Source organism: Mesoplodon densirostris, chromosome 16 (assembly GCF_025265405.1).
Source record: "Mesoplodon densirostris isolate mMesDen1 chromosome 16, mMesDen1 primary haplotype, whole genome shotgun sequence".
Taxonomy (NCBI): Eukaryota; Metazoa; Chordata; class Mammalia; order Artiodactyla; family Ziphiidae; genus Mesoplodon; species Mesoplodon densirostris.
Window position 1 is genome coordinate 59,752,351 of NC_082676.1, and position 26,879 is coordinate 59,779,229.

Below are 26,879 nucleotides of genomic sequence, written 5' to 3' on the forward strand. Positions count from 1 at the left end.
ATGTTGGCATATTTCATTATACAGTTACATTAAAAAGTCCTTAAAATACCACATTCATGTGTGTAACAGCCTACCTAACTAGGTACAGGGCTGTAGTTATAACTCCAGAAACCTCACTGGCACAAAGAGAGCAGTGACTTTTGTCCTGTATGTAAGAGTCTTACTACTGTCTGGCAGAGGATGAAGATGGTTGGATGATAATTAGCTAGTGGCAGCCTAGTTGTCCGCAGCAGCTGACGCCATGGGGACGGGCAGCAGGCAGTGTTGGGTGGTCTCCTGCAATGGGAAATTGTCCTCTGGTCCCCCTCACACTTAAAGGTGTATGTAAGATGGTCCTGTTAAGATGAGTAACAGGTATTTTGTGAGAATTCAAGGAGAGCGTGCTTAAACCAGAGGTAATTGTGATTTTGATTATTTTGCTTTCTATTCCTCCATCGTGGCCAGCATTCCACTTGTTTATTGTTTGCGTCTTTCCCCCCATTTTCTCCATTTTCCAGTAGCTTGTGTGGAACAGTTGGAACTCTTTGGGAATCGGTCTGATTTTTTTTTTTTTTTTTTGGCGGTACGCGGGCCTCTCACTGTTGTGGCCTCTCCTGCTGCGGAGCACAGGCTGCGGACGCGCAGGCTCAGCGGCCATGGCTCACAGGCCCAGCTGCTCCGCGGCATGTGGGATCTTCCCGGACCGGGGCACGAACCCGTGTCCTTTGCATTGGCAGGCGGATGCTCAACCACTGCGCCACCAGGGAAGCCCAATTGGTCTGAATTTAAACGTAGCTTATGAAGTAGCACACCTTATTTATGTATGTGAGTTTATTGGAGCAAAGGGTGTGTCTGACCTCCCATTTTCCTGGCTTTTTGACGTTTTTGACTCCCTCTCCTCAAAGAACAGGAGCTGTGATGCACACATTTGTGTACAAGACCACCCGAACAAAGGTCCTGAGGCAAAAAGACTCAGACCTGTATATCTTTTATGCTCTCTCAGTTCTCTTTTCCCAAATGGTTAAAGATCTGAACCCATATCCTGAGGCAGTGCTTATTTAAAGAGTCAGTAAATCATTTCTTATTCTCCCTGCCCTCCAGGTGTTTTTTTCCTTTGTTTTTCTTTCGTTGTTTTTCTTTTGCCTTTGGGGTGAATGGCTCTGAGTTTCAGCACAGGTGTGGGTCTGCGTAACCCAGAACCTCCCCTCGCGCTGTGCTGGTCGTGTCTCCACCATGGCCATGCTACCCATCCCGTACAGGTTTGTCATTTTGCAGATGTCGAGAAAATGGAATCATACAGCATGTAACCTAATCAGTAGTGCTTTTTATTGCTGCTTCCATTCTGTTCCACGGAGGGACACCTGGGTTGTCTCCAGTTTTTGGCAGTTACAAATGAAGCCATTATAAATACCCGTATTCAGGTTTTTGTGTGAACATGAGTTTTCGTTTCTCTAGAGGAAGGTGTAGAGTTGTTGTGTGAGGTATGCTTCGTGAGAAACTGCCACCAGCTTCCCAGGTGCCCATGCCCGTGCCCTCTCACCATGTCCCATTGATCTTCATCCTCGCCAGCACTCGAGCGTCAGCATTTTTCACTTTAGTCATCCCGGTAGGTGGGTAGTGGTTTTAATTTGGAGATGTCTAATAGCTCATAGTCACACATCTTTTTATGTATTTATTTGCCATCCCTATACCCTCTATAAAGTGTCTGTTCAACTATTTGGGGGTTTTTTTGTTTTGTTTTTTCTGTCAAGTTTGGAGAGCTCTGTATATATTTGATATAAGTCCTTTGTCAGATAGGTGATTTGCAAATATTTTCTCCCAGTCTGTAGCATGTCTGTTTATTCTCTTAACAGTGTCTTTCCAGAGAAGTACAGCTTATCAAAATTTTTTTCTATGGATCTTGCTTTTGGTGTTATGTCTAAGAATTCTTTGCCATGTCTCACGTGATTACTTCTGAAGTTTAAATCTGTGTTCATCTATGGTCCGTTATCAGTTAGTATTTGTATAAGGTGTGAGGTTGGAGTTCTTTTTTAATTTTTGCCTATGGATGTCCAACTGTTGAAAAGACTGCTGTCCCTTTCCATTGAATTACTTACACCTTTGTCACAAATCAAGTAGTAATGTTTACATGGGCCTATTTGTGGACTCTCCTGTCCCGTTGATCTGTGTCTACATAACACAGCACCATCTTGATTACTGAAGCTTTATAGTGAGTCTCACAATCAGGTAGTGTAATTCCTCAACCTGTGTTCTTTTCAAAATTGTTTCACTCTGCTGGATTGTGATTGGAATTGTGTTCAAATATACCGATTAATTTCAGGAAAGCTGACACCTTCGCTATGCCTTCCAGCCCTTGAACACCATATGTCTTCTGCTCCTGTGACTTTACCTGGGGAACTAGTCTTCCTCCCAGGAACTTTTTTTTTTTTTTTTTTTGGTATGCGGGCCTCTCACTGTTGTGACCTCTCGCATTGCGGAGCACAGGCTCCGGACGCACAGGCTCAGCGGCCATGGCTCACAGGCCCAGCCACTCCGCGGCTTGTGGATCCTCCTGGTCCGGGGCATGAACCCGTGTCCCCTGCATCGGCAGGCGGACTCTCAACCACTGCGCCACCAGGGAAGCCCCCTCCCAGGAACTTTTAAACACTTTCTTTGGCCACTCGTTTTTTAGAAGGTCTTGAAAGTTAGGTGTTCCTTGACAGTCCGGGTGGGTCCCCTCAAAAGGAGAGTAAGGTCTGAGTGGTGGTCTGCTGACACCAACGTGGGAAAAAAAACCAGAAACAGCTTGGTCCTCTGTCCTAGGCTATTCTGTTTGTGGCTTTTATACAAATAAAGGAACTCATTTGAAATGGGCTGTGCTTGACTAGTTTTTAAAAGTTTTAGTTAGCACAATCACAGTATGTTTAAAATCTCTCCTCTACTTCTGACCCCAATCCTCAACCCCCAAATTTCCTTGTCTTTTTAAGTAGTTCTAAAAAAAATCCAGGCATTTAAGAGAGGATGCTGCCATTTGCCCAGGTGTAAAAGGACCTTCAAAGTCACAAATAATCTAGGTAATACCTTTGTTCTGGGATCCTTTTGTTCCCACTCCCTCCTGCCCCCAAATGGGCAGCTGCTGTACCCTTTTCTTTCTCTGATACAACCCTTTTTTTTTTTAAGTCTTTATTGAATTTGTTAAAATATTGCTTCTGTTCTGTTTTGGTTTTTTGGTCTCGGCATGTGGGATCCCAGCTCCCCAGGGATGGAACCTGTACCCTCTGCATTGGAAGGCGAAGTCTCAACCACTGGACTGCTAGGGAAGTCCCCACTGGTACAGCCTTTATGGGCTGCTTGAGGTGGTGTCAGGCCTTAGACAGTACTTTGGTTGTGCCTTTCTGCATCGTGCTTTGCTTTGCTTCGTGTTTGTGGGTGGTTTTACCTTTATTATAAAGGAAGTACATATTCATGGAGACATTAAAACAACATGGAAGCAAGAAGGCAAGAAAGACTCCATCCCTCGGTGAACATACGTACTTAATGTACGGCGGGCGTTGTCCTGTTTTTCACCCCGTCCACGTGTACAGCCTCCTTCACTCTGTAAGGACATCCTGCTGATTGATTCGTCTCCTGGTGGACATTGTCCCGTAATATAGTTGTACTTTCCTTAAAACTACATGAATGTAGAGTGAATTTATGTACATAAATAAATTTTGTAGATAAAGGGGTTTTTCAAACACCAAAAATGTTTAATATTTTTAGAGAAATACTGTAGAAAATGGAACACTTACACCTGATTCAGTTGTTCAGTGTACACATCATTCACTATGCCGGGCCCTCAAACAGCTGTGATTTGTGGAACTATTTGTTTCCACTCAAAATAGCCCGTTTCTGTCCAGTTCTTGTCTTCCCCCCGCCCCCAATACAGCCTTATTGAGATTGTATATATCCTGCAATTCACTCATACAATTCAATGGCTTTTAATAAATATATTCACCCATCACTACAGTCAAGTTATCATGCCAAAAAGAGACCCCTGCACTCCTTAGCCATCACCCTTCCACTCTCCCTCCCAGCTCTAGGCAAACACTGATCTGCCTTTTGTCTTTGTGTGTGTGCTTGTTCTGGACACTTTATATGAATAAATGGCGCCATACAATATATGGCCCTTAGAATTAATGGGCATTTATGTTTTAAGTTTTTCTCTGTAAAAAAATGGTGCTTCAGTGTAAGAAATATGCTTGTATATATCTTTGGGCATGTATGCTAGTTTCCTTGGAATGGATATCTAGAAATGGCGTTTTGAGTGAAAGAATATTTGACTTTGGTTTAAATAAATACTGCCTTTGGGGAGAATAATTTGACTATAAATTTAGACTTTAGCCATTTGACACCACCCATTTTGTGATGCGAGACCCTCAGTATCTATGGGCATTTCCGATATTTTTCACTGTTAATCTGGTAGATGAAAAGTGGTATTGTGTTAATTAGGAAAGTTGAGCAGATTTGTTATTTGTATTTCTTAAGAATTTCTCCTTGTTGTAGTTGCATTGTCTCTTCTTGATTTTAGGATCTCTGCGTGTTCTGCATATTGATCCTTTGGCTCCTGTGGGTTGCTGATACTTTCTGCCTTCATCCTGTAGCTTCTGTGCAGCTCCGTCTGTGCTGGGCTTGCTGGGACTTGATTTTCTTTTCCACAAGTGGACTGCCCTACCCAATATAGCAGATAAGACCAGATGTGTAAGTGAGCAGCACGGACATGATTATAAGCTCCTCAGTCGAGCGGGGTGTACACCCCTCTCCGTGCCCGGCCAGTGTCCACTCAGTCATCAGTCATGGTTTGTGGGACAGACGTGATGGCAGTTAGCATATGATCCTCTAAAAACAGATGATTTTTACATAATGAAGCCAAACTGAAGACCCCAAACAAATAGTTTTATTTAAGGAACACAGACTTATACGTGTCCTCCTTTGGGGCTTTATTTTCATATAACTAATTTAAATCAGGATTATTTAAGAGTATAGAGCTAACTGTTGGGTTTCAATACAGAGTCTACTTTGAATCCTCAGACTCTCCCCAGGGCAGGACCCGAGAAGTCCTGGTTTAGCAGGGCAGGACCACCACCCGCAAGTGGACTTTCAGCTCCCTTCATGGGGCAGGCACGGAGCCAATTCATATAAAAATCAAAATAAAACCAGAACACCGTTGTGGTATTGATGAAGCCACGGATGGTTTCATTGTTAATATGACCGAAGGAATTCAGAGAGTCACTGGAGGCAGCCCTGCCAACTTGGCAGGGGCAAGATAGCCCCAAACCACACCTCACGCACATCCTCCACAGGGCAGCAGAGGCACTTCTGATGGGGCTCTGCTGCCTGTGATGATGAGGACAGGCTGATCAGATGGCTGCCTGGGGCTGGCACCCAGGGTCCAAGCACCGGCACCATCTCAGTTCTGACCCACCTGGTTTTGAGTGTCACCGTGCTTTCAGGGCCACCGGTGGTTTCCTCTTCATTTGGTGGGACATAGGCTTGACGTGAACATTCGGAGATTTTCAAGGCCCTGCCCACCCCTCTACCTGAGCCTCATCTCCCACCTCCTCCCTTGCCCATTGCCTTGCTCCTGGTCACTCTGGAACTGTGTGGAAGGTGCTTCTTCAGGATCTCTGCCCAGCCGGCTCCCTTCACTCTCTGGTCCTGGCCCGGATGTCCAAGGCCTGTGGCTCTGTTTTCCCCTCTGTCGCATTAGCCCTCTTGTGTGAGGGCTGCTTATCTGTTCCTTCCTGAAACCCAGGGCGCAGCCTGCTCTTGACACATCAAGACACTTGGCAAGTAGGGCGACTGACTCCTGTGAGAAGAGGGTACCCACCCTCAGCCTCTACCTCCCAAGTTACTCGTGTGTGGAGAAGACCAGTGTTAGGAAAACAGTCATTAGAACATCGCCCTCGTTACTGTAATTGCAGGCAAATAGGGTGTGCCCGGGGTGGGGGTGGGGGAATGAAATCCTTGTAATGCAGTAGTGGATTAGAAATGATGTTTTTGAAGCATAGTTGCAGTTTTCCACTTCTAAGAGGTTTCACAGAGGGATTGAGGGCTGGAAAGCACTTGGGCACTTCCTCACGGCCCACGGGCACTGTGGTCCTTGTCTGACTGGGGGGCGGGCGTGAGCTTGTTGGCTAATGGACCCTGCTGCCTGGTCAGCACCTACTCCTTTCCACCCAGTGGCTGCCAGGACTGGTAAACCTGGGCGAGAGCAGAGACAGCTCAGACCTGCGACTTTGCTCCATACCTTTGTATCCTTGGTTACCTCCAGGTTCTGCCCAAGGACTGGATCTGGATCTGTTCCCCAGTCTGTGCGACGCCTGGCTTTGCCTGAGAATTCCCCCACAGGGGACTGGAGTTGACGCAGAGCCGTTGAGTTCTCCCACAGAATTGTAGGTTTTCTGGGGGCGCCCAGAGCTGTTTCCCAGCACCTGGGAGGTTCTGGTTTCTTGGGGAGCGTGATAGCTGACACCTGTGGGTGCTTGCTTTTGTGGAAGCCTTCCCAGTCCCCCACCCCCCCTCCCTCTAATCAGCTCAGCTTCTCAGCTGGGCTTAGTAGGAGTGGTACATCTTCTGTCTCTCACCTTCAGGTTATCAGATGTCTCTTTGCTTCTTTGAGCTTACAGCCAGGTTTTTTTAGGATCAGAACATTGGGAAATCGATTATATCTGAATTCTTGAAAATAAGCGATGGCTCTAGAAGAGTTCTCCTGAGCAGCATGAGAACTTGGTGCAGGAGGCTCTGCAGGGCCACTTGGTAGTGGTTTTGGATGCGTTGATCTTTGCCACTGGGAAAGAGCACTGCTTGTGGAGCTCAGTGTGTGAGAAGGATGACCCTGACGGATGGCCACACAGTTACACGGTGTGCCGCAGGACAAAGTCGTTGTACAGTTGTTTGCTTGTAGTGTCACTCAGATGGCCAAAAGATGGTGGTGGTGGCTGGGAAGAGTCATCTGTAGGGGAATGGGTGAGTAGATCGTGACATAATGGTATGGTGCTATTCAAAATCAAATCCATGTATGCATATCTGTATGGATCCTGAATTGGGATCCACGTATTGTGAATAGTAAAAGTGCTTGTACCTTGTGCACGTGTATGTACATGAACATTGGGAATGCCTTCCTTCTACTTAGACTCAGAGGCAGGGAGGTCACTGTTTCCCTTCATTCATCGCTGCACCCCTTGCCTTGCTTCTGTGAGCATTTCATTCATTCTGTAAAATCCTGAAGTAAAAATACCTATCTCTTTGCTCAGGACCTGTACAAAAGTGTTTACAGCTGCTTTATTCATAATGCCTCCAGACTGGAAGCAACCTGGATGTTGCCGCTATCTGAGTGAGCAGGTAGTGGCATGTCCTTGCCACAGAACCCTCTCAGCAGGATAAAGGAATGCACTGTCGGCGTGAGTCTGAAGGGAATTGTGCTGAGTGTCAGAAGATGCTCCATAAGCTTACTTACACACCCTGTGTCCATTTTTGAAATGGCAGATTGTGGATATGGAGAAGATTGGCCATTGCCAGGGGTTTGGGGCCGGCACAGAAGGGAGGTGGGTGTGGCCATAAAAGCACCACCTGAGGGTCCTTGTGCTGGGCTGCTCAGTATCTTGAGTGTGGGGAACACACAGACCTCACATCATGAAATGCATGCAAGTGAATAGGAGGAGGGTCAGTATACTGTCGCCCTCCCAGTTGTGATATTGCACTAAAATTTTGCAAAATGGTGAGAGTAGGCATTTTTAAAGTATTTGTGGCTAAAGAACTTTTCACAGCATTGTGCCTCCTTGCTCAGGACTTCCTTCTTTATTTTTTCCTGACTGGTGCCTCTGGCTCCATTCAGGAGCTCCATCTAACATACTTTATCTCAGGGTGAGCACTCCTCCTTAGGGAAGGGCCACTCCTGTCTCATGGAGGAAAAGCAAAGAGAGTAGCGGCTCCACAGCTTACAGGCCCAGGGCAACATCCCTCACGGTCCAGCCGGGACCCTGGGTCCATCTGTAAACACCCCACTCTGCCTGATCCCAGGCTATGATCACTGCCTGAGAATGTTTATACAGCGCCCAGCACACAATAGGGACCAGTACTTGGGAGTTACTTATTTGTGAAATCCTTGGAGCAGACGTTAGATCCTTCTCATGTGCCCAGTGTTTCCTCTGCTGCTCCTGCCCCAGCATAGACACCAGCCCTCCCTCCCAGGCCGGCCCCTCCTGAAGAGCTATGCTCTGTGCACCCACCCAGTGTCTGTGTGGGAGACTTTCTTTCGTATCGCAGCTCTAAGCTGCCTTTCTCTCTACCTTTAATTATGTGAGAATTTCAGACATGTTTGTATGGATGCTTCATGCTGAAAATTTTCCTGTATAAGTTTAATATCAGCTATATTCCTTACCTCTTAGGCTTGAGGGTTTCTTATGTTCTCTTTTTAAAACTAAACTTGAAATTTTAGGTTAATTTTAGATGTACAGGAAAGTTAGTAGAGTGTGTTCCCATGGACCGACCCCTCACCTGGTTTCCCCCACCAGCAACTTACATCAACACCTGGGGGAACTAGTAACTCCAGACTTCTTTCCCCCGCACTGATACTCTCTGTTTTGAAGGTGATCGTGTAAATTGATGAGGTTGTTTGAATATGCTTTTGGCCCTAATTTTGTGGGGAGCTTTAAAAAAAAAAAAAAAGAATTCTGAGGGAGAGCTCCTGGAGATTCTGTGCAGTCACTCTGATGTGGCTGAGAGAACCCTCCCCCTCCCCCAGAAGATTCTGCTGCAGAGCCATGCAGACATGGCAGGGAACCATGGGCTTGGACCAGAAGGTGACTCAGGAGCTCAGACTGGGGGCCTTACGCCACTAATGGATTTTCAGAACCAATATGCCATTTCTGAACAGTCCTTCTGCAGTATATTTGGACTTGCAGAAAGATATCAGTGTTCTAATTTACCTTGATAACCCCTATTTTATGTAATATTCTTTAAAATGGATTCAGTGCTAGGAGAGAGGAGAGGAGGAGGACCAAGCAGAAGTCTGGGGGTTTTGACTTGGAAGTCAGGGTAAACTGGTAGACTGGGGTGTAAGATGTGCTGGTTAGGCTCTGCTTGACCAATTCAGGGACCGAGTGTTGGCCCATGGCCTCTGGTAATCCATGTGTTCTGCCCTTTTAACTGAGCCGTGGTTTTGCTCACTGGGTTGTATCACTAGTTGGGACTTTTGAGGAGAAATCTGGGGGGCTGACTGGAGAGTGACTCTGGGGCATGGCTGGATCTTCGTTGCCCAGGTACCTCCTGGTGGCAGTGTATAGACTCATAGTTGGAAGACCGTGAGGTGGGTTTAATGGGGTTGTTTGGTTCCCTCTACCCAGCCTTTTGGAGAGAGGTTTGAGAAATCTTTGTGAAGTGATAGAAAATGTCAAGGCCAACAATTTGGAATTTTCTATTTTTCTCATCCAGGAGTGAGATTCAGGTGCTAAATCAGCACCACATCATTTCCATAGCAATTGGCCAGTGTTCTCTGGGGTCAGTAGCTCTGGGTTGTGACATCACAAACGGAAGTCTGTGGGGAGAAAAGCTGGATGTAAGCACAGACATCCTCAGTAAAAGAGGAGGAAATATAGGTTTTGTAACTAAACAAGGGAGCCTTTTGTGTTTCTAAAGTCACTTTTTAAAAAAGGTATTTTGTGCCACATATATATTAAAATATGCCGCTGGTACTTATCACAAGGTTGTTGTCGAAAGGCTTACCAGTCATGAGTAATGGAAATGATCTCCTTTTGTATTTTCTGGGTGTCGTGTATATATTTCGGAATGATAATTGCTCTCCTCCCCTCCTTGACATTTAAGTATATCAGAGACCTTTTTGTCTATGTGTTTGAGGCATATCATATTGTCATTGGTATTTGCAACTGTTGTGTGTCAAAAAAATTAGTGTTGTAGTTCATATTTGGCCAAATGAGAGTTAATACATTGGGAAAATTCCAACTAAGCAGGATATAAAATTCAGGAACAGGATCACTTTATATAAAGTGATAAATGTATGTACGTGCCAATCTTGCACTTCTTCCTTGATGATAAAGACAGCCTTATCATTTAGGATATTTCTGGAAGCTTAATACAGATTGTGGTATCAGGCGCTTTCATCATTTAATTCTGGTCCAGGGACTTACCGGGTCTTAATTAAATTTTTAATCCTCTTGTTGAACTAACTCATTTTTATGAGAAGCTTTTTTTAACTGGATATTCAGTCCCTTAGGAGCTAGACTTGAGTCGCCAACCTTTTCTCCAAGGGTCCCGTGGCAGTTGGTTGGGAGGGCCTGTTGCTGGACAGGTTCCTCATGTACATGCTGGGCCAACCAGGAGCTTTTTGCATTTTCACAGCCACCAGCCTGGACCACCGTCTCCAGGCCTGTGAAGGGTGGAAAGTTGGTCAGCCCAGCAGGAATGTGTACCCATCATGTGTAAAAGATGGGACATTGCTCAGGAGCACCTGGTTCAGCTGCAGAACCCTACCTGCCTTGCCTTTTAGGAGCCACCTGCAGAGAAACCTTTGTCATTTTTGCATTTGTGCGTTATAGACCTTGTTTTAAAGCTCTTGCCGTAGGCTGGATTTGAACTGAGGAACTAATTTAAAAGTAACAGGCATACGTCAAGCAAATTACTTTAAGATTTATAGTGCATTCATGTGATGTGTGTGTGTGTCTGCAGTGAAGAATCACTCTACTGCTGCTTCTACAGAATCTCTTACTAGTTTGTGTTCTCCCAGTGTTTGCTTATTGGTATAAAGGGAAATAAGAATGTACACACTCTTATTCCAACGTAGTCTCTCTCTTTTATAGCAAGCGTTGCATATGATGATATATATTGCTTGGTACCTTAATTTTTAAAAACTTATACTCAGAACATTTCATATAGGTACACTGAGAAACTTAAAAAAAAGCTGTTGCATAATATTCCATTGGTGGAATGTGCTGTTTATTTCAAAGGCCTTCATAGGGTTTTTCCTCATAAAATATTTTGTATGATGGTTTGAGGTGGTTAATATATATGTGCACATATATATTAATATTTATTTATTTATTTTTGGTGCCACACCGCGAGGCCTGCAGGATATCTTAGTTCCCTGACCGGGGATTGAACTTGGGCCCTCGGCAGTGAAAGTGCAGAGTCCTAACCACTGGATCGCCAGGGAATTCCCTGAAATGGTTAATTTAGGAGGGTAAATGTGGAAATTCTGTCAAAGCACCCAATTTTTAGGGGCTTCCCTGGTGGCGCAGTGGTTGAGAGTCCGCCTGCCGATGCAGGGGACACGGGTTCGTGCCCCGTTCCGGGAAGATCCCACATGCCGCGGAGGGGCTGGGCCCGTGAACCATGGCCGCTGAGCCTGCGCGTCCAGAGCCTGTGCTCCGCAACGGGAGAGGCCACAGCAGTGAGAGGCCCGCGTACCGCAAAAAAAAAAAAAAAAGCACCCAATGTTTCATTTTGCTTTTTAAGCATATAAGTTTTAGAGTTCAAGCTAGTTAAGCAACAGGAAAAGGAATTTCTCCTTTCCCTACTTCCCTCCCTCAGTTTTTCTGTCAGGATGTCATGGTTGAGGGGTCAGTTTAAAAATTTATGTTTTCATAGACAGCTTTTAGCACAATTGCTAATTAAGTGTATATATTGATATTTAATAAAACAAAAGTATCAGGAGTGGCAGTGGTCTAAATTTGAGTAGTAATACCTGTTTCTTAGCTTCCAAGGATTTCTAACGTGTGTCTTGAGATGCTTAAGAAGGAAAAATGGATGGTTTATATTCAGGAATTACTTGAGAAAAGTAACCTGACAATTGGAGTTTGGAGTTTGTCTAGAGGGGAAAGGGGAGGATGCTCTCCATGGTGCTGAATCAGACTGACTGCTGATCCTAATGGTGTAAAGGCTCTGAGTATTGGAGTCCAAGGACACAACTATGCAGCTATTTAAAAAACCGCATCTCCTGTTTGTAGTTGAGACACTTAATTTCTATTGGAGTGTCTGATTTGCCAAGGAAATCCGACTGTACAGGCAAACAGAACAGCATTAGTTGCAGTGAGCTATTCTGACATGCTGGAAGGACAGGATTTAAATGTGAAGTATGGGCAGTAGAGGCTGTTTAAATCCTAAATCCCGCCAAAGGCTTTTTAAAATTCTTCTTTTAAACCGTGGACCTATGTCAAAATAAAGGTCATTGCAAATGGAGCTGATCATTGTGAGGTGTAATGTGTTTTCAAGTCCCATTTAGCCTTTTGAAAGAAACAAAAGTTTATATTTAGTAAACATATTAGTAAATACCTTTTGGGTTAAAGTGCAATTATTTGGGCACAATTGGAACTTAATAGTGACTGGAAATTGTCAAAGTACAAATTTTTAATCTAATCCAAGCCATGAAGGTAAAAATCATGGAATTTCTTTGTTTTCTTTAAAGCTGGAGATACAGATGACCCACCAAGAATTACTCAAAACCCTGTTATCAACGGGAATGTAGCCATGAGTGATGGACACAACAACACAGAGGAAGACATGGAGGACGGTAAGTGCCTGGGCTTTGTTTACGCGCATCGGGCAAAAAACTGTCGGAAACAGACATTTCTTCCTTGAGTACTTCTGAGTTTCTCAAGAGTAGCTAGTTTTCAGGAGGTGGTATCTGAGGAAAATTTAGGAGCCTGTTTTGGTTTCAAATTTCAAGGTTGCCTACAAATTTCAAGGTAAGTTGATTTTCCCCAGCCTAGGAGAGAAAGTTGAAATACAGGAGTTTGTAATAGATGGGTATTTGCTCAGGCCTGCAGTTAATTTTCCAGCCACTCCTAGTATTCAGAACACAAGTATATCTTACTGTCCTTTCCTTCTCGTCTGCAGCACGATACTTCTAGACACTGGAACGTGGCTTTCCATTGCATTCTTATTGTAGCAAGTATATCAGTTGTTTGTAGCTAATAATCCCTCCCCACTCCGGTTAGGTGTGAAACGAGAATCGAGCTTTGGGCTTTGTCCCCCAGGCTGAGTTTTGGTCTTTATCTTCTCTGTGTAAAGTGTATGCATTTGTACATGCATGGACATTTTGTGCCTAGGAAAGCCTTTCTTTCGAGGCTATTTCTTCGCTATAATTTATCAGACTGTGTGACCTGTGCATTTGCCAGGTCGAAATCATGAGAAGGTAGCAGCCAGTAATCACTTTATGCAGCCCCTGGAATCTTGCAGTGTAATATGAAACCATGTTCTGTCAAAAGCATGTCCATCAATCCTCATGAGGGTTGTGTCCTTCCCAGGGGTGTAACGGGGCAGTTGAAAGAAACCGTCAGTCACGGGCTGCACCACCAGAAGGACTGCTGTTCAGACCTCCTGCCAAAAGTTCAGCCTCCATGAGAAACTGCAGCCGTAGTTGAGAGTTCTCTCACAGTGCGGTTTACCCCTGGCAGCTGGCTGAGGCAATATCTGAGGAAGGTAAAGAGGCGTGGTCTGACCCGCTGCTTTGTTACCTGTGGAGTGCACTTTCCACCGCAGATGAGGGCAACGGTGTGGGTGTGGTCTCTTGGTTGCTGGGCTCTTGGTTTTATTTCAGACCCCGGAGGTGCCAAAAGAGGTTCAGAGAGTGCAGTTGGGAAGGCATGACCAGGTCTGATGTACCAGGCGTGAGTCAGGAATCGATTGTAGTCTCTCCTGGAGCAGTGAGCGGTCCAATCCAATCAGAGCCCTCCCGGTCTGGTTTCCACAGAGCAATTTCATTCTTATTTTTCCCCAGGTGTTTTTACGGGGAGGGCTTGGGAGGAGACAGATGTGGATAAAAGGGCAGGTTTTGTTGGCCTCTGATGCCTTTTTTGGTGGATCCTTCTTTGTTGGAAGGGACTGTCCTGTGCCTTGTAGGATGGCAGTGTCACCCATCACCCCCCCCCACCCCACCCCCCTCATCCCCCCCATGCAGTCGTGATAACCGAAAATGTCTCTAAACATGGCTAGAAGTCTCCTGGGGGCCCCAGATTGCCTCATATGAGAATCAATAAGGAGATCATAATGTACATAAAATCCCTTTTGAGGCAAATTTTACTAAATTATTAGTAGTAAATAATGGTGCTATAGAACCTAAAAGTAGAAATGCTCCTACTGGGAATTACCAGACGGGAAAAGCACGTTACAGGAGAGAGTAGAAGTGATCTTCAGTAACGCTTTGTTCCTGGCCTTTCGAAAGGCCCAGGGTCAGGAGAGAGAAAGATCGTATCTATGGCAAGGGGGGCGGGAGGGAGGTGGTTCTGTTTCTAGGAGTAGAAGCCTTTGTTCACAGCAGCGTTTTCCCAGCAGTGATAGGTGTTTTGAAACACTTAATGGCAGGATATGTGCATTGTGAAAAGTGATCAGAAATCTAGGAAGTCTGAGGAGTGCTGGCTTAAGCATGTTTCTTAAAGTACAACTAAGCCGTCAGCCTCCTAACATCTTTCTCCGAAAGACTTTTTTTGTTAATGATTCCCCAAGCCTCTGAACGTTAGAATCTGTTTTTGCTGAATCTCCTTTTAACATCTCTGGAGGGCACACAGTATGGGAAACACTGGGTTAGAATCCGATTTGTACAGAGAGGCCTTCTTAGTAGGGGGAGTTTCTTACACAGTAGTTGAGTGGCTAACAACACAGGTTGGAAAAATGTTTAGTAGAGGTAGAGAGTGATTGTTGTAGATCTAGATTGTTGGTACCCGTGGGAAAAAAACTTATTTCTGGGAATTAACTAGGATTTGCAAAGACTTGTATTAGAATGAATAATTGATGTTTGATACAGTTACTGCAGGAGCACCATTTGGGGAAACCTCAGGGCCACCTTTCTTTTTAAAAGACCTAAAGTGGTGGGTTATCGAGATTTCTGACAAAATGTGTGAGGGCAGCAGGTAGCACGAGCTTGCCATCCTGTCATTTACGATAAGATGCTGGAGTAGGTAAGTCAGTGCTCTGTGGTGTTCAGGCAGGTTAGAGTCTCTGTTTGGATGAAACACTAATCCTGGAGGATACAGGGTATCCTTCATAATCCCAAGTATACTACTTTTACCAAAAAAAAAAAAAAGTTTTGTTTTGAAGCAATTATAGATACAGAGGAAGCTGCCCAAATAGTACATGGAGTCCCGCGTACCTTCCTTCCATTTTTTCATGTAGCTCCCTTAAGGGAGGGTAACAAGGCCGGCCCTATCTGCCAGAGATGAGTTTCATGTCTTCTTCTCTTTTGTAGACCCTCCTGTCTTGACCTGGTATTTAATACAGCTTTTCAGTTACTCAGTTAGTATGAAGAGTTTGGAAGGCAGCTGTGCTCACCTCTGTACCACCAACGCCACACAGTATGAAGAGCTTGGAGCTATGGGGTGGTGACGTTTTTATTCACATGAAATCTCATGTTAAACTTCCTAATTAGCATACTTTGGAAGATAATCCTGTGCCTTGAACATGAGGCAGAATCTCACATCTAGTGTGTGATTCAGCAAGTGTGAACTGCACATGGGGGCCAGGGTGGCGCCAGGCTCAAGACCCAGAACCTTGGCCTTGAAGGGCTGGCCCGCTCCTGGTTGCATGCTGTGCTGAGCTCACCATCGTGTGGTCCTATTTAATATTTAAGATTAATTGAGGAATTTGACTAAAGTGTCGGGAGGAAGAGCAAAAAGCCATTTATAATGTGTATCATTTTTTTGTCTGTATAAAACTGTAATCCTACAAAGACCTGAATGGTAACTGACAGTCAAGTAGGTGAGTTAGGAGAGAGGGAGGGCCTTGTGACATGATGTCCTTAGGTCCCATGAGTGTGTCCTGCCATCACTGTACAGCAGGCCGGTTTTATTGGGCTCTGCGTTTGGTCACCTAAACTCTAGGATGGCAGTTTACAAACCAGAGGTAGGTCACTGTGCTCAGTGTCCAGATCTTGGGTACTAAGACACCCCTGTGCTCACTTCGTAACACCTTGGATGAGATAAGCCACTTAACCTCAGCAAGCCTCGGTTTCTTCATCTGTAAAGTGGGAATTAAGTAACACCTGCCCTTGCCTACCTTGTGGGGTTTAGATGCTGCTCAAATATGATTTGTGTGGCTGTGGAGGAGTGGCCCACTCTTCTCCTCAGCCTTTCTGGACCTCATTCTCTGGAGCAAGTTTCTTGTCTTTTCCGTGGACTCTCATCTGTGCAAGGGATCAGGGTAATACCTGCCCCTTGAGGAGGCTCGAATGCAAAACGCCCCCGTCCAGCTGCTCTTCCTTTGAGGGCCTCTCTGCTAACAGCTGAGCCAGGTTACGGGTAATAAAAAAAAAAAAAAGGTGGGGACGGAGAGCCTTTAAACGAAGATAAAAGTGCTGTTACACATCCTTTTGGGTTTTATTTCTCTGGTAAAGAATACTACCCTCTCATGAGGACTGATGGACATGTTTTCTTAAGAACAAATTCAGTCACAGCGGAGGCAGTTCTATGTGTGGAGAAGTCTGCACCGCAGTGACCTGAGTGAAGTGTAGAGACGGGCTGAGGGCATAGACCTGCGAACCCCACTTTGTGCGTGGGGTCAGGGATGTCAAAGTAGCACCTGCTTCTCAGCCAGAGAAGGCCTTCCTGTTATTCTATAGACCAAGTGTGGCCCTTGGCCCCTGGGCCTGTGAACTGTCTCCAGTCTGCCACGAGATAAGCACAGAGAGAGGAAGCCCTTAGAAACTTGTATAGCAATTTGGCCTTCCTGCGGCAGTTTTATTATGTTTTATAGAAGTGCTGGCCAGTAACAGGTTGGCGGGTGGCCTTGGGACAGCTGCTCCCCTCACGGGGAGAGCTGGAGAAGCATGGACACTGCTGGGTTTGTCAAAGCTAATCCATAGCCTGGGTCACGTGAAAGGAATAGTCAGCAACAGAAAAAGCTGGAATTCCAAGTGTGACTTTTAGTTGAATTCTTATAAGTGCTTTGCATTTTACTGGAGGAAATCTTGATTTCTTAAACTGGCCTTTGGTCTTGCTGAGTAAATTTAACAGTTCACGTCAAAAGGAATGCCAGTTTCTCCGTTCTTTTTTTCAAATAATTCCCCTTAGAGAATCTAGCGTGATATTTCACCAAAATTGTGAACTAATGAAGTTAACATTTATTTTTAGCTAACTTCTTAGGAGTCTTCTTATCTCTAAACAGTGCTGCGCTTCCCAGGAATGGCTGTCGCCCACTCCTCGGAAGTTCTTGTTTGCCTGCAAATTCATGTTTCTTCTCCACACTCAGCCCAAGTCTCAAGCCCTTTTCTTTTCCTCCTCAAGTCCTGTCTTTGAACAGATGTGACATGAGAAGTTTTACTCCTATTCTCCAGTCTCTCCACTCACTGCGGATTACTTGGGAATTAAGACAGAGTAGAATAGACATTCTTAATCACACTGAGCTCGTCTGGTGGGGAATGCAGGTGTGTGTTGCTAGCCCTCTGCGTTCGGGATTTCATTTACACAAACTAAATGTCATCTCAGTTTTAGATTGTTACTGAATTGGAAATGATGCTATCCTTTCCCCAAAGGGTTAGATTTTAGCAGTTGAATATAGAATGGTTAACCCAGGCTTGTGCTGCTTTCAGTGTTTTCTGACAATGCCGGGCTTGGTGATTGACAAAGCGTTTTCTTGCAGATACGAGTTGGCGCTCCGAGGCAACCTTTCAGTTCACTGTCGAGCGCTTCAGCAGACTGAGTGAGTCGGTCCTTAGCCCTCCGTGTTTTGTGCGAAATCTGCCATGGAAGATTATGGTGATGCCACGCTTTTATCCAGACAGACCACACCAAAAAAGCGTAGGATTCTTTCTCCAGTGCAATGCTGAATCTGATTCCACGTAAGACAGTTTAAATGATGCAATTACAAATCCGCAAATGGTTCTAGTACGTTATTGGAAGCCAAATTGGCCTCTTTGAATTTTGGATTTCTCTTTGAATTCCCTTTCTGCCTTTACATAGTCATTTGATTTTAAGTTATATTAAATACAATTCCCTCTTTAAAACTCACTGGTAGGTACTATATCCAAACTAGAAAAGATGTATATTTTTCTTTCAAATAAAAAACTGAACTTTGTGTGTTAGAATCTACCTGCCCGTGGAACATGGAATCAGGGCCTATCTGGACTAGCTGACTGCTGGATTACCAGGTGTATTTCTTATTCTACCAATAACTGCCAGGGGGGAAAATTGTAGTTAAGGAAAATTCTTGAGGCAGACATCCTCACTGTATGCTAACCAATTTCTATGGGTTATTCAGAAAGTTAAAATTAAAAAGCAAAGTGTCGCTGTTCAACGTTTATCAGAAGCACAGTTGAGAGATTGTTTGAAGGGCTGGATCCCAGATCACTTTGTCACCCTTTCTCATTCCACATCCATGAGCCCACGGGAAAGCTGCTTCCTTGACCACGTCTCCCTGCCACCCCAATTGTGGCCCTTGGCGCCTTTGATGAAGATGTTCCCCAAAGGGCGCCGGTTCCAGCTGTTCCGCCAAAGCTTTCATTCTCCTCTTTACTTGAGTGTTTAAGAAGCCAGTTTTATGGGGCAGTCAGGGCCTTGGCCAAATATTTACTTCTTGTGTTCAGTTCACATTATGATCTGATCTGATGAGCGTTGAGGCTGGATTGGTTTTATTAGTCTGACAGACAACTTGAGCCTGAACGGTAGTTTGGGAAACATCCAGCAGCCCACGTCCAGCGATGGCATCCCGAGCGAGCGGCATCCCCGCGGGAACAGCACTGCCCTTGCCCTTGTTCTGATGAGTCTGCAGTCGAAACATTCCTTTATAAAAAGCTCAGTCGACTGAGTTCAGTCAAAACCTTCCTTTATAAAAGCTCCACTTTAAGTTGGTTTTTAAACATCTTACACGTTGATCCAGGGGCCCTTTTGGGGTCGCACCTGCAGTTATTCTCGGGTGGTGGCATCCTTGCTCAGAGCCCCCTATACAGCCCGGCCTGGAAGCCTCACAGCACCTGAGGGGGGCAGGAGTGGCACTTATTAGTAGAGCCTACAGCTTCACCTATGTCTGGACAGGTTCACCTATGTTCACCTAAAAAAAGAGCTTATCATCATTCTTCTATTCAAGTAATAGCCGTATTAGGTACTAGAACTATTATCTGACCAAAAAGCTATCATCTCTTGTCAAATCTAAGAACAGTATTTAAAGTTCAAACACTTGTATTTTATAGATACCAGTAAAAAACTTGAAACCTTTAAATTAAAGGTTTAGAAATTAAATTAAAAAGAAATTAGAAATTAAATTAGAAATTAAAAAGACATAGGGGCTTCCCTGGTGGCACAGTGAATAGGAATCCACCTGCCAATGCAGCGGACACAGATTCGATCCCTGGCCCGGGAAGATCCCACATGCCGCGGAGCAACTAAGCCCGGGCGCCACAACTACTGAGCCTGAGCTCTAGAGCCCGTGTGCCGCAACTACTGAAACCTGCACACCTAGAGCCCGTGTGCCACAACTACTGATGCCCGCACACCTAGAGCCCGTGCTCAGCAACAAGAGAAGCCACCGCAATGAGAAACCCGCGCGCCGCAACCAGAGAAAGCCCACGTGCAGCAACGAAGACCCAACACAGCCAAAAATAAATAACATTTTAAAAATTAAAAAAAAAAGACATAAAGCATTGAGTTAAATCACTCCAGACCACACAAGGGCGCCCCCAGACCCTCTTCACTTTTTTCTCCATTAAAGATAATGTGTGTCCCCTTATTCCATCTAAAAAAAACAGAAGGAGAAAATATGGGAGGTTTTGTATGCTGTTTTAAAAATTGTGTAAAAGTCAACAGGTAAATCTGTCCACTGAGGCTTAGATTGTCCTCCCTGAACAGGTCTTGGTCCTGTCACGCACAAGCGGTGCTGAAGATCATAAATTACAGAGATGATGAGAAGTCGTTCAGCCGGCGTATCAGTCATTTGTTCTTCCATAAAGAGAACGATTGGGGATTTTCCAATTTCATGGCCTGGAGTGTAAGTAACAATGTACTCAGACTGCATAATCTGAGCATTGTTCTTTGTTCCCTAATTCTCCATTCTTCACATCCATCTATTCATTTTAGGATCAAAATGTTTGCTTTGTAAGTTGGATAGGTAACTGAAAACGTGTTTTCTCCAGTTTCCTACGTCAGGTTTTTAGCAGCCAACAGGACTTCATCTCAGTGTTTTGTTCAGACATTGTAAGGTAGTTTATAGCTTTCCTGATAGGCTAGGTGTCCTTTAAAAGAAATAATACGGAGGCAGGCATAGTGTGGGGTGGTTTCCTGTAACCAGTGAATTCTCAAGTCAGCTCGTTTGGGCTGCTTTTGCAGAGGTGGAAGCCAGTAGGACTTAGGAACGCCCTGCTCAGCTCTCTAGTGTGGGTTCTCGGCAGCCTCCCCAGACCCTGCCTGCTGAGTGGACGCTGAACCCTTGACACCTCCCCTTCCTCCGGGAGGCATCCAAGCTTTTGCTGTTTTCATTCAGAGAACATTGTTTAAAACAAGCCAAAGCACTGCAAAACTAGAAGCACAATTTAGGTGTTTTGAAAAAGTAGTATTTTAATCGATTAAGTACAGGGTAATTGTTTGGAATGAAGTGAGCATTTGTGGGTTCTTACGCAAGTTGGATATTCTTATTTTTTTTTTATAGGAAGTGACTGATCCTGAGAAAGGATTTATAGATGATGACAAAGTTGCTTTTGAAGTCTTTGTACAGGCGGATGCCCCCCATGGAGTTGCGTAAGTTTTCCTTTAATTGGATGCTATTAAGAGACGTCCTGAGTTCTAGTGAAAGGCGCAGAGGTGCATATATACAGCAGGTACGCACCCTCTGTGTGCTCACCCCTTGGCACACAGACCAGATCAACGGACGTGTGCCAGCTGCGCGCTCATGCCTTTGTGTAGCGGATTTATTGAGCAGTTTCTATGTGCCGAACACCCTGCTGGGCTCTAGGAATATAATTATGTTGAACAAGGCAGCCATGGTTTTCTGTCCTCAAAGAACCTCCAAGACCACTTGGGCGGAGGAGCTGACGGCAGTAACTGCAGCCGCAGATGTGCTTGTGATTTTGTGGTGTGGGTGGCGCTGGGAGGAGAGGGTTCCGTCCCTGGGTCCAGGCGGTCTGTGGGCAAGAGCACGGTGTCGGCCTTAAAGAACGTGTCGGATGTCCTTGATTGATAAGGAATGACGGGGGAATTGGAGGTGGGGAGAAGGGCGTGAGTAAGGACACCTGGGGAGAAGGGCATGAGTAAGGACACCGGCAGGGAAGTTTGGGGTGGGCGGGGCACTCGGAGGGTGTGAAGAGGGCTGAGATGGTGCCTTGGGATCAGGTTATAGACGGGCAGGACTCTTAAGGCCGAGGAGCGAAGGGATAAAGTGCAGTCCAGGTGGGAAGGAGTCGGGTGTAGGCGCCCCTGTCTCCCTGTTTCTCCTCTTCCCACGTGGCCCTCCTCTGGCACGAGTGCGTAGGCTGACCTGGGTGGGCTGGGTGGCCGGCAGCCCAGAAGGGCGGTCATTGAGTCCAGGTCCTGGCTAAGGTGGCCTGCATGTGGCCCTGGGAAATTTTAGAACAGGTAAGATTTATTAGTTTTCATATTCATTGGGCTGATACCAGAGGAGTCAGGCTTTTCTTGAGTAGCCTTTTTGAAACATACCCTTGAATTGTATTCAGATACCAGCAGTGGGGGGCAAAAAGATGGTATTTCTTTAAACTTTTTGTGGGTTTTTTCCCCCTCCTTTAGAAAACATTCCCCCTATGCTTATGATACATCTTTTGACTAAGAAAGTAGATTGGGTTTTTCAGACTTACCGATCAAAACAGGTGTCTTGGTTCAGTCTTACAAACACCTCTTACCCCCGGCATCAGAGTCCTGCTGGCCTGAACTCACAGTAAATGTCTAGCACTGGTCACACATTTGCACCGTGCACAGAGGGGGAGGGGATGGTGCTGGGGAGGGCTGTTCTGCTTCCTGTTAACTGTTGGAGGCAAGGCGGTGCAGACTGTTCTCTCTCCTAACCAACCACCTGTATAACAGAGTAAAGGGAGACGGCTCTTGGAGTTGAGGTCTGAACCTGCTGGTGTGCATGCCTGTCCTTCCCCGCGTACGGGACGCTACAGAAAAGAGGGGTTTCTGCTGATCCCGTCCCGCCTTGTGCTGACTACACGTGTGACCCGACGTGTGTGTGAGGGAGCCACCTTGGGACTCAGTTTGATAGAAGTAGACTTGAACTCCTCTCTGACAGAGCTGCTCTGGGTAAATGATGGCACTGCTGCTGTCAGCAGACAGCGCGGAGGCCGCCTCTCCGGTGCCGGGCTGAGTTCGCACTGGCCCACGTGCTTGAGCAGACAAAACTGGTGACTGCCGGAGGGAGTCGTGTGATAACTGCCAGCCTGGCAACGAGTTATTCACTTGGAGGCGGGTGCTCGGACGTCGTCACCCCGTGTCAGGATGGTGGGAAGGAGGTGGTGGTGCAGAGCAGTGAGGTGCCGGCCCCCAGTCCCCTCGCCCACACACGCTGCAGAAGCAGGGAGGTGTCCTGTGCAGTTTTCCCTCAACCTCAAACTGATCTTACAGGTGGGATTCAAAGAAGCACACGGGCTATGTCGGTTTAAAGAATCAGGGAGCGACTTGTTACATGAACAGCCTGCTGCAGACTTTATTTTTCACAAACCAACTACGAAAGGTAAATGGATGGTGTTTCTCTCCCTCAACCTTCCACCCACCCTTTTCTCTCAAGTATTAGGGGGTAAGCAAAGCCCCGTCGCCAGACTTGTCTCTTGCTGCGTCTCCAGGGAGGCCCCTGCTTTATGCTTATACATAGCTCTATTCCTCAGTGTTCGGACACTTGTGAAGCTAACTTAGGTGATGAAAAGTTTACCACAGCCGACAAACCTAACTTTATTGGGCTAGAAATAATAAAGCTTTTTAAAAAAATATGAAAGTCATTAGCAGCAACATTTGAAAAGTTTTATATTAAAATTGATTAGTTGAAAAACTCCTGGTCAGGAATCTTAATTTTTCACTTACTGTAGCTAAAACTTCTAAAAAATGTAAAATCTAATGGAGGATAGTTACTTGCACTTCAGGAATGTCGTGCAAGCAGGGGCGCAGCGCAGGCAGCACACACTCCTGGTGTTGGGGACCATTGGCTGGTCTGCTGGCGTGTCCTTTTCGCACCATTCTTCCAGGCAGCGTTAATTACCAAGATAGGATGATATCTTGGGGACAGTTGAGTGTGGTTAATTGCAGTAGCATTGAAGTTTCATCAGCCCTTTTGTTCAAAGTCATGTTAAGTTAAACAATGTTGCTCTGCTCTGAGAAGTATGAGATAGAAGTGGTTCTCATCGGATGGTGAGCCCCAAGTAATTTTTAAAATTCTTTTTTCACTGTCTTGATTTTTAAAAGACCTTTTGACCCTTTGGGGGGGATAGTTAAAACCCCTCCCCAACTGCCTTTGTCATTGTGGTGTTGGAAGTGATACTTTCACATAAAATTCCATTTTTATTTCTGAATCAATTCTTTTAGGCTGTGTACATGATGCCAACAGAGGGCGACGATTCATCCAAAAGCGTCCCTTTAGCATTGCAAAGAGTGTTCTATGAATTACAGCACAGCGATAAGCCCGTAGGAACAAAGAAGCTGACCAAGTCGTTCGGGTACGTGTTGGGAGACCTGTCCATTCTGCTGCTCGAGGGCTGAGTTAGTGGACGGGGAAGGGTTGAGAGCAGAACTCAGGCACTTGATTACGTCAGGACATTTTATCAGTGTCCTTTGTTTGACCTCTTTGGAAATGGAGGCTTTTAGAATTTTGCTTGAGAAGCAGTTCACCACTTAGGTTTACCTGTCAAGGAAAGGATACATATCGTCTCCAAGTTTCTGTACATTTAGTTGCAAACACGATCCCCCCCCTTGCAGTAAGATGTTCAGAACAATATAAAGTTGTGAACGTTTTGGTGTCTGGATAAAATTCAGTTTGTCTTTGAATTATAATCGTCTTAAAAATGTCAGAATAATGACTAATTACATGGTTCGGTTTTTTAGTCTGAGTTGCTTGTTAATTTACTCTTGTTTGAAATCTGGAAGTTTAAATATAAATTCATTTTATCTCTCTAAGGTGGGAAACGTTAGATAGCTTCATGCAACATGATGTTCAAGAGCTCTGTCGAGTGGTGAGTTCTCAGCCACAGTTGTTTACTACTTACATTTCATATTTTGAAGCACTGTCAGAAGTTGTTACCAAGTAAAACCTCAGACCTACTTCCGTCACTATCATTCCAGTTATGCCCATCTTTGTTCAGGACCAGAACTAGGCTAGAAAGAAAAGACAACATGTATCTAGTTTAAAACCAGAAAGACTGAAAAATTATTTGATAGGGAAGTGTGAGGGAAAATGTAAATGTGAATAGTATAGGTAGTGTACTTTGAATTTGTTAAATTGGCATAATTACCAGAGTTACTAATCCAAGAAACAACAGATTGGCTTGAGTAGCTGTCCTGATGATCCCACTTCACTTTAGAATAGTGACTTCCGTTCTTACTCTGTAGCACAAGACCCAGACCCCGCCTTGGCACAGAACTTCTGGTTGAGACAGACCTCTGTGTGGGTGATCTTCCCCCACACCATCTCTAGTCACGAGCAGACGCCCACTTTTCCAGTTGTGATGAAAGAAATACACGCACACGCGCACACACACGCACACACACAACTCACACTCACACACTCACAACATGAAATGGCTGTTCAAGGTGATTGGCTGGGCAAGGTGTGTTTTCTTTTTTGCAGCACTAGCTGGATTGAATCCAGTTCATTAAATATCCATGGACAAACCAGTCAATCCTGTTGACAGGCTCAACCTCATTAATCTCTTGGTGTGGACCAATACGAGTTAAGTTTAGTGCTCAATTTACATGCTTTTCCACAGAGGTAAAATGAATATAAAAAATGCTTCTAAAGGCACTACAGATTACTAATTCATTCCAAAGGCTGTATAGAGGGTTAATCTCAACTGTTGCATGTAGATATTTTTGTAAATATCCAACCAAGGAAGAAGATTTTTGTATGTTTTTGATAATTGCATGCTAAAGGTCATGATATTTATAGTCTAGAATTTCTTTGACCATTGAAATTTCCTAGTCACGTTTCAAATTACTGTATGCTAATTAAGCATAACATTTTTCTGAAAGCCAAAACTTTCTCTTCCAGTTGCTTGATAATGTGGAAAATAAGATGAAAGGCACGTGTGTAGAGGGCACCATACCTAAATTATTCAGAGGCAAGATGGTGGTATGTGATAACCAGTTTTAAAGAGTGATTTTTAAAGATTTTAAACATGCTAATATTTTGACGGTTAATGCTTAACTCATCTTATTTTCCTTATTTGTAGTCATATATCCAGTGTAAAGAAGTAGACTACCGATCTGATAGAAGAGAAGATTATTATGATATCCAGCTAAGTATAAAAGGAAAGAAAAATAGTAAGTTCTGTGTACATAATGGCACCACCACCTTTTCATAATTTGTTTTGGTATAATGCTTCATTGACACAGCGGTTTTTATTGAAATATAGTGTAGAGAAAATTGCCCAAATGATGAAGGTACTGAGTGAACACAGTCTGGTGACCCCACCCAGGTCAAGAAACAGAACATTTGCAAAGCAAGATGGTGGCCCTTCCTGGTCACTGCCTCCCCCTCCTCACAGGAAACCACTGTTTGGCCTGCTAACATTCTTTCCTAGGTTACTTTTGTGTGTTTTGTGATATTTACATAGGTGGGATCGTGTAGGATATGTGTCTAATTCTCTCTTTTCTTTTTCTCAGTGTTGCCTCCATGTACTTCATCCTTATATTGAGCAGCAGTAATGGGTCATTTTCATTGCTTTATAGTATTCCACTTTAGGAATATAACACAAATGTTTGGAAACCATTCTTTCCTTGATGGGTGTTTGGGTTGTTTTCAGTGTGAGGCTGGTAGGTGTGAGGCTTGTTGGCCGGTCTTGGTGTCCACCCCTGGTGCATTTACGGTGAGTGGAATGCTGGCTCGTAGGGCCTGCGTGTATATGTCGAGCTTAGCAGATACAGCAGTTTATCCATTCCTGCTCCTCCAGTAGGTTGCGAGCCGTTGTTCCACATCCACTCCAGAGCCGTCAGTCGTCAGACTGGCGTTTTGGTGGGAGAATGGTGCTATCTTGAGTTCAATTTGCATTGCCCTGGAAGTCGGGGAGATTTCACCTTTTCGAATGCTTATTGGCAATTTGGGTGTCTTCCTGAACATATGGAATGTAGTTCGTAATAACTTGATGTTCTGGTCCTATAATTCCGTGATTTCTGGGTCTGTTTCCATCGATTCACTTTCCATCTCTGGCTGTGAGTTCCAGCTTCTTTGCCTGTCTGGTCATCTTTTATTGGATGCCAGCTGTTGTGATTTTTATCCTGTTGGGTATTGGATATTCTTAACCTTTGTTCCGGGGTACATTTCAGTATTTGGAGATAGCTGATTCCTTCGAGACCAAGAGGAGCCTCTGCACGTCGCCGGGGCTCTCCCGCGCGGCTCTCCCCAGGGCCCTCTGTCCTGCGCGTGGCCGCTGCCTCGGGCCCCTGAAATCCCCACCCTGTCTCAGGGAGATTCTGGGGCCTGTTGTGGTTTCTCTGCCCTGCGCTGTGGCCTGGAAGGTGCAGGCAGTGAGCTGGGACTTTGGGAGGCTCTCGGCGGCCACGTCCTGTCCTGCCTGTTGTCCCGTGTGTGAACACGGTTGTTGGCCTCGTAATGGAGCCCATTACAAGTGCGCTTCCTGTTACTCCCTCAGGGCCACAGCACGGAACTCACGGGCTGTGGTCGCTGCTGCTCGCCTGGGTTTCGGGCTCTCTGCCAGCGTGGGGCTTGCCTTTTCACTCTTGCAGTGCGCCCATTTGGTTAACAGAATGTCATAACTGTAGTGAAATCCAGGGTATCAG

At 45.2% G+C, this 26,879-nt stretch overlaps 1 protein-coding gene across 1 annotated transcript in view; it reads left to right on the forward strand.

Moving 5' to 3' along the window:
• Nucleotides 1-26,879, forward strand: part of USP7 (ubiquitin specific peptidase 7) — a 56,143-nt gene that overhangs the window by 13,261 nt on the left and 16,003 nt on the right. Inside the window, exons 2-10 of the mRNA XM_060120001.1 lie at nt 12,416-12,520; nt 17,581-17,779; nt 19,782-19,920; nt 20,578-20,666; nt 22,503-22,611; nt 23,454-23,584; nt 24,043-24,097; nt 25,132-25,212; nt 25,313-25,403. Coding sequence (XP_059975984.1) covers nt 12,416-12,520; nt 17,581-17,779; nt 19,782-19,920; nt 20,578-20,666; nt 22,503-22,611; nt 23,454-23,584; nt 24,043-24,097; nt 25,132-25,212; nt 25,313-25,403 — 999 coding nt within the window. The remainder of the gene's footprint in view (nt 1-12,415; nt 12,521-17,580; nt 17,780-19,781; nt 19,921-20,577; nt 20,667-22,502; nt 22,612-23,453; nt 23,585-24,042; nt 24,098-25,131; nt 25,213-25,312; nt 25,404-26,879) is intronic.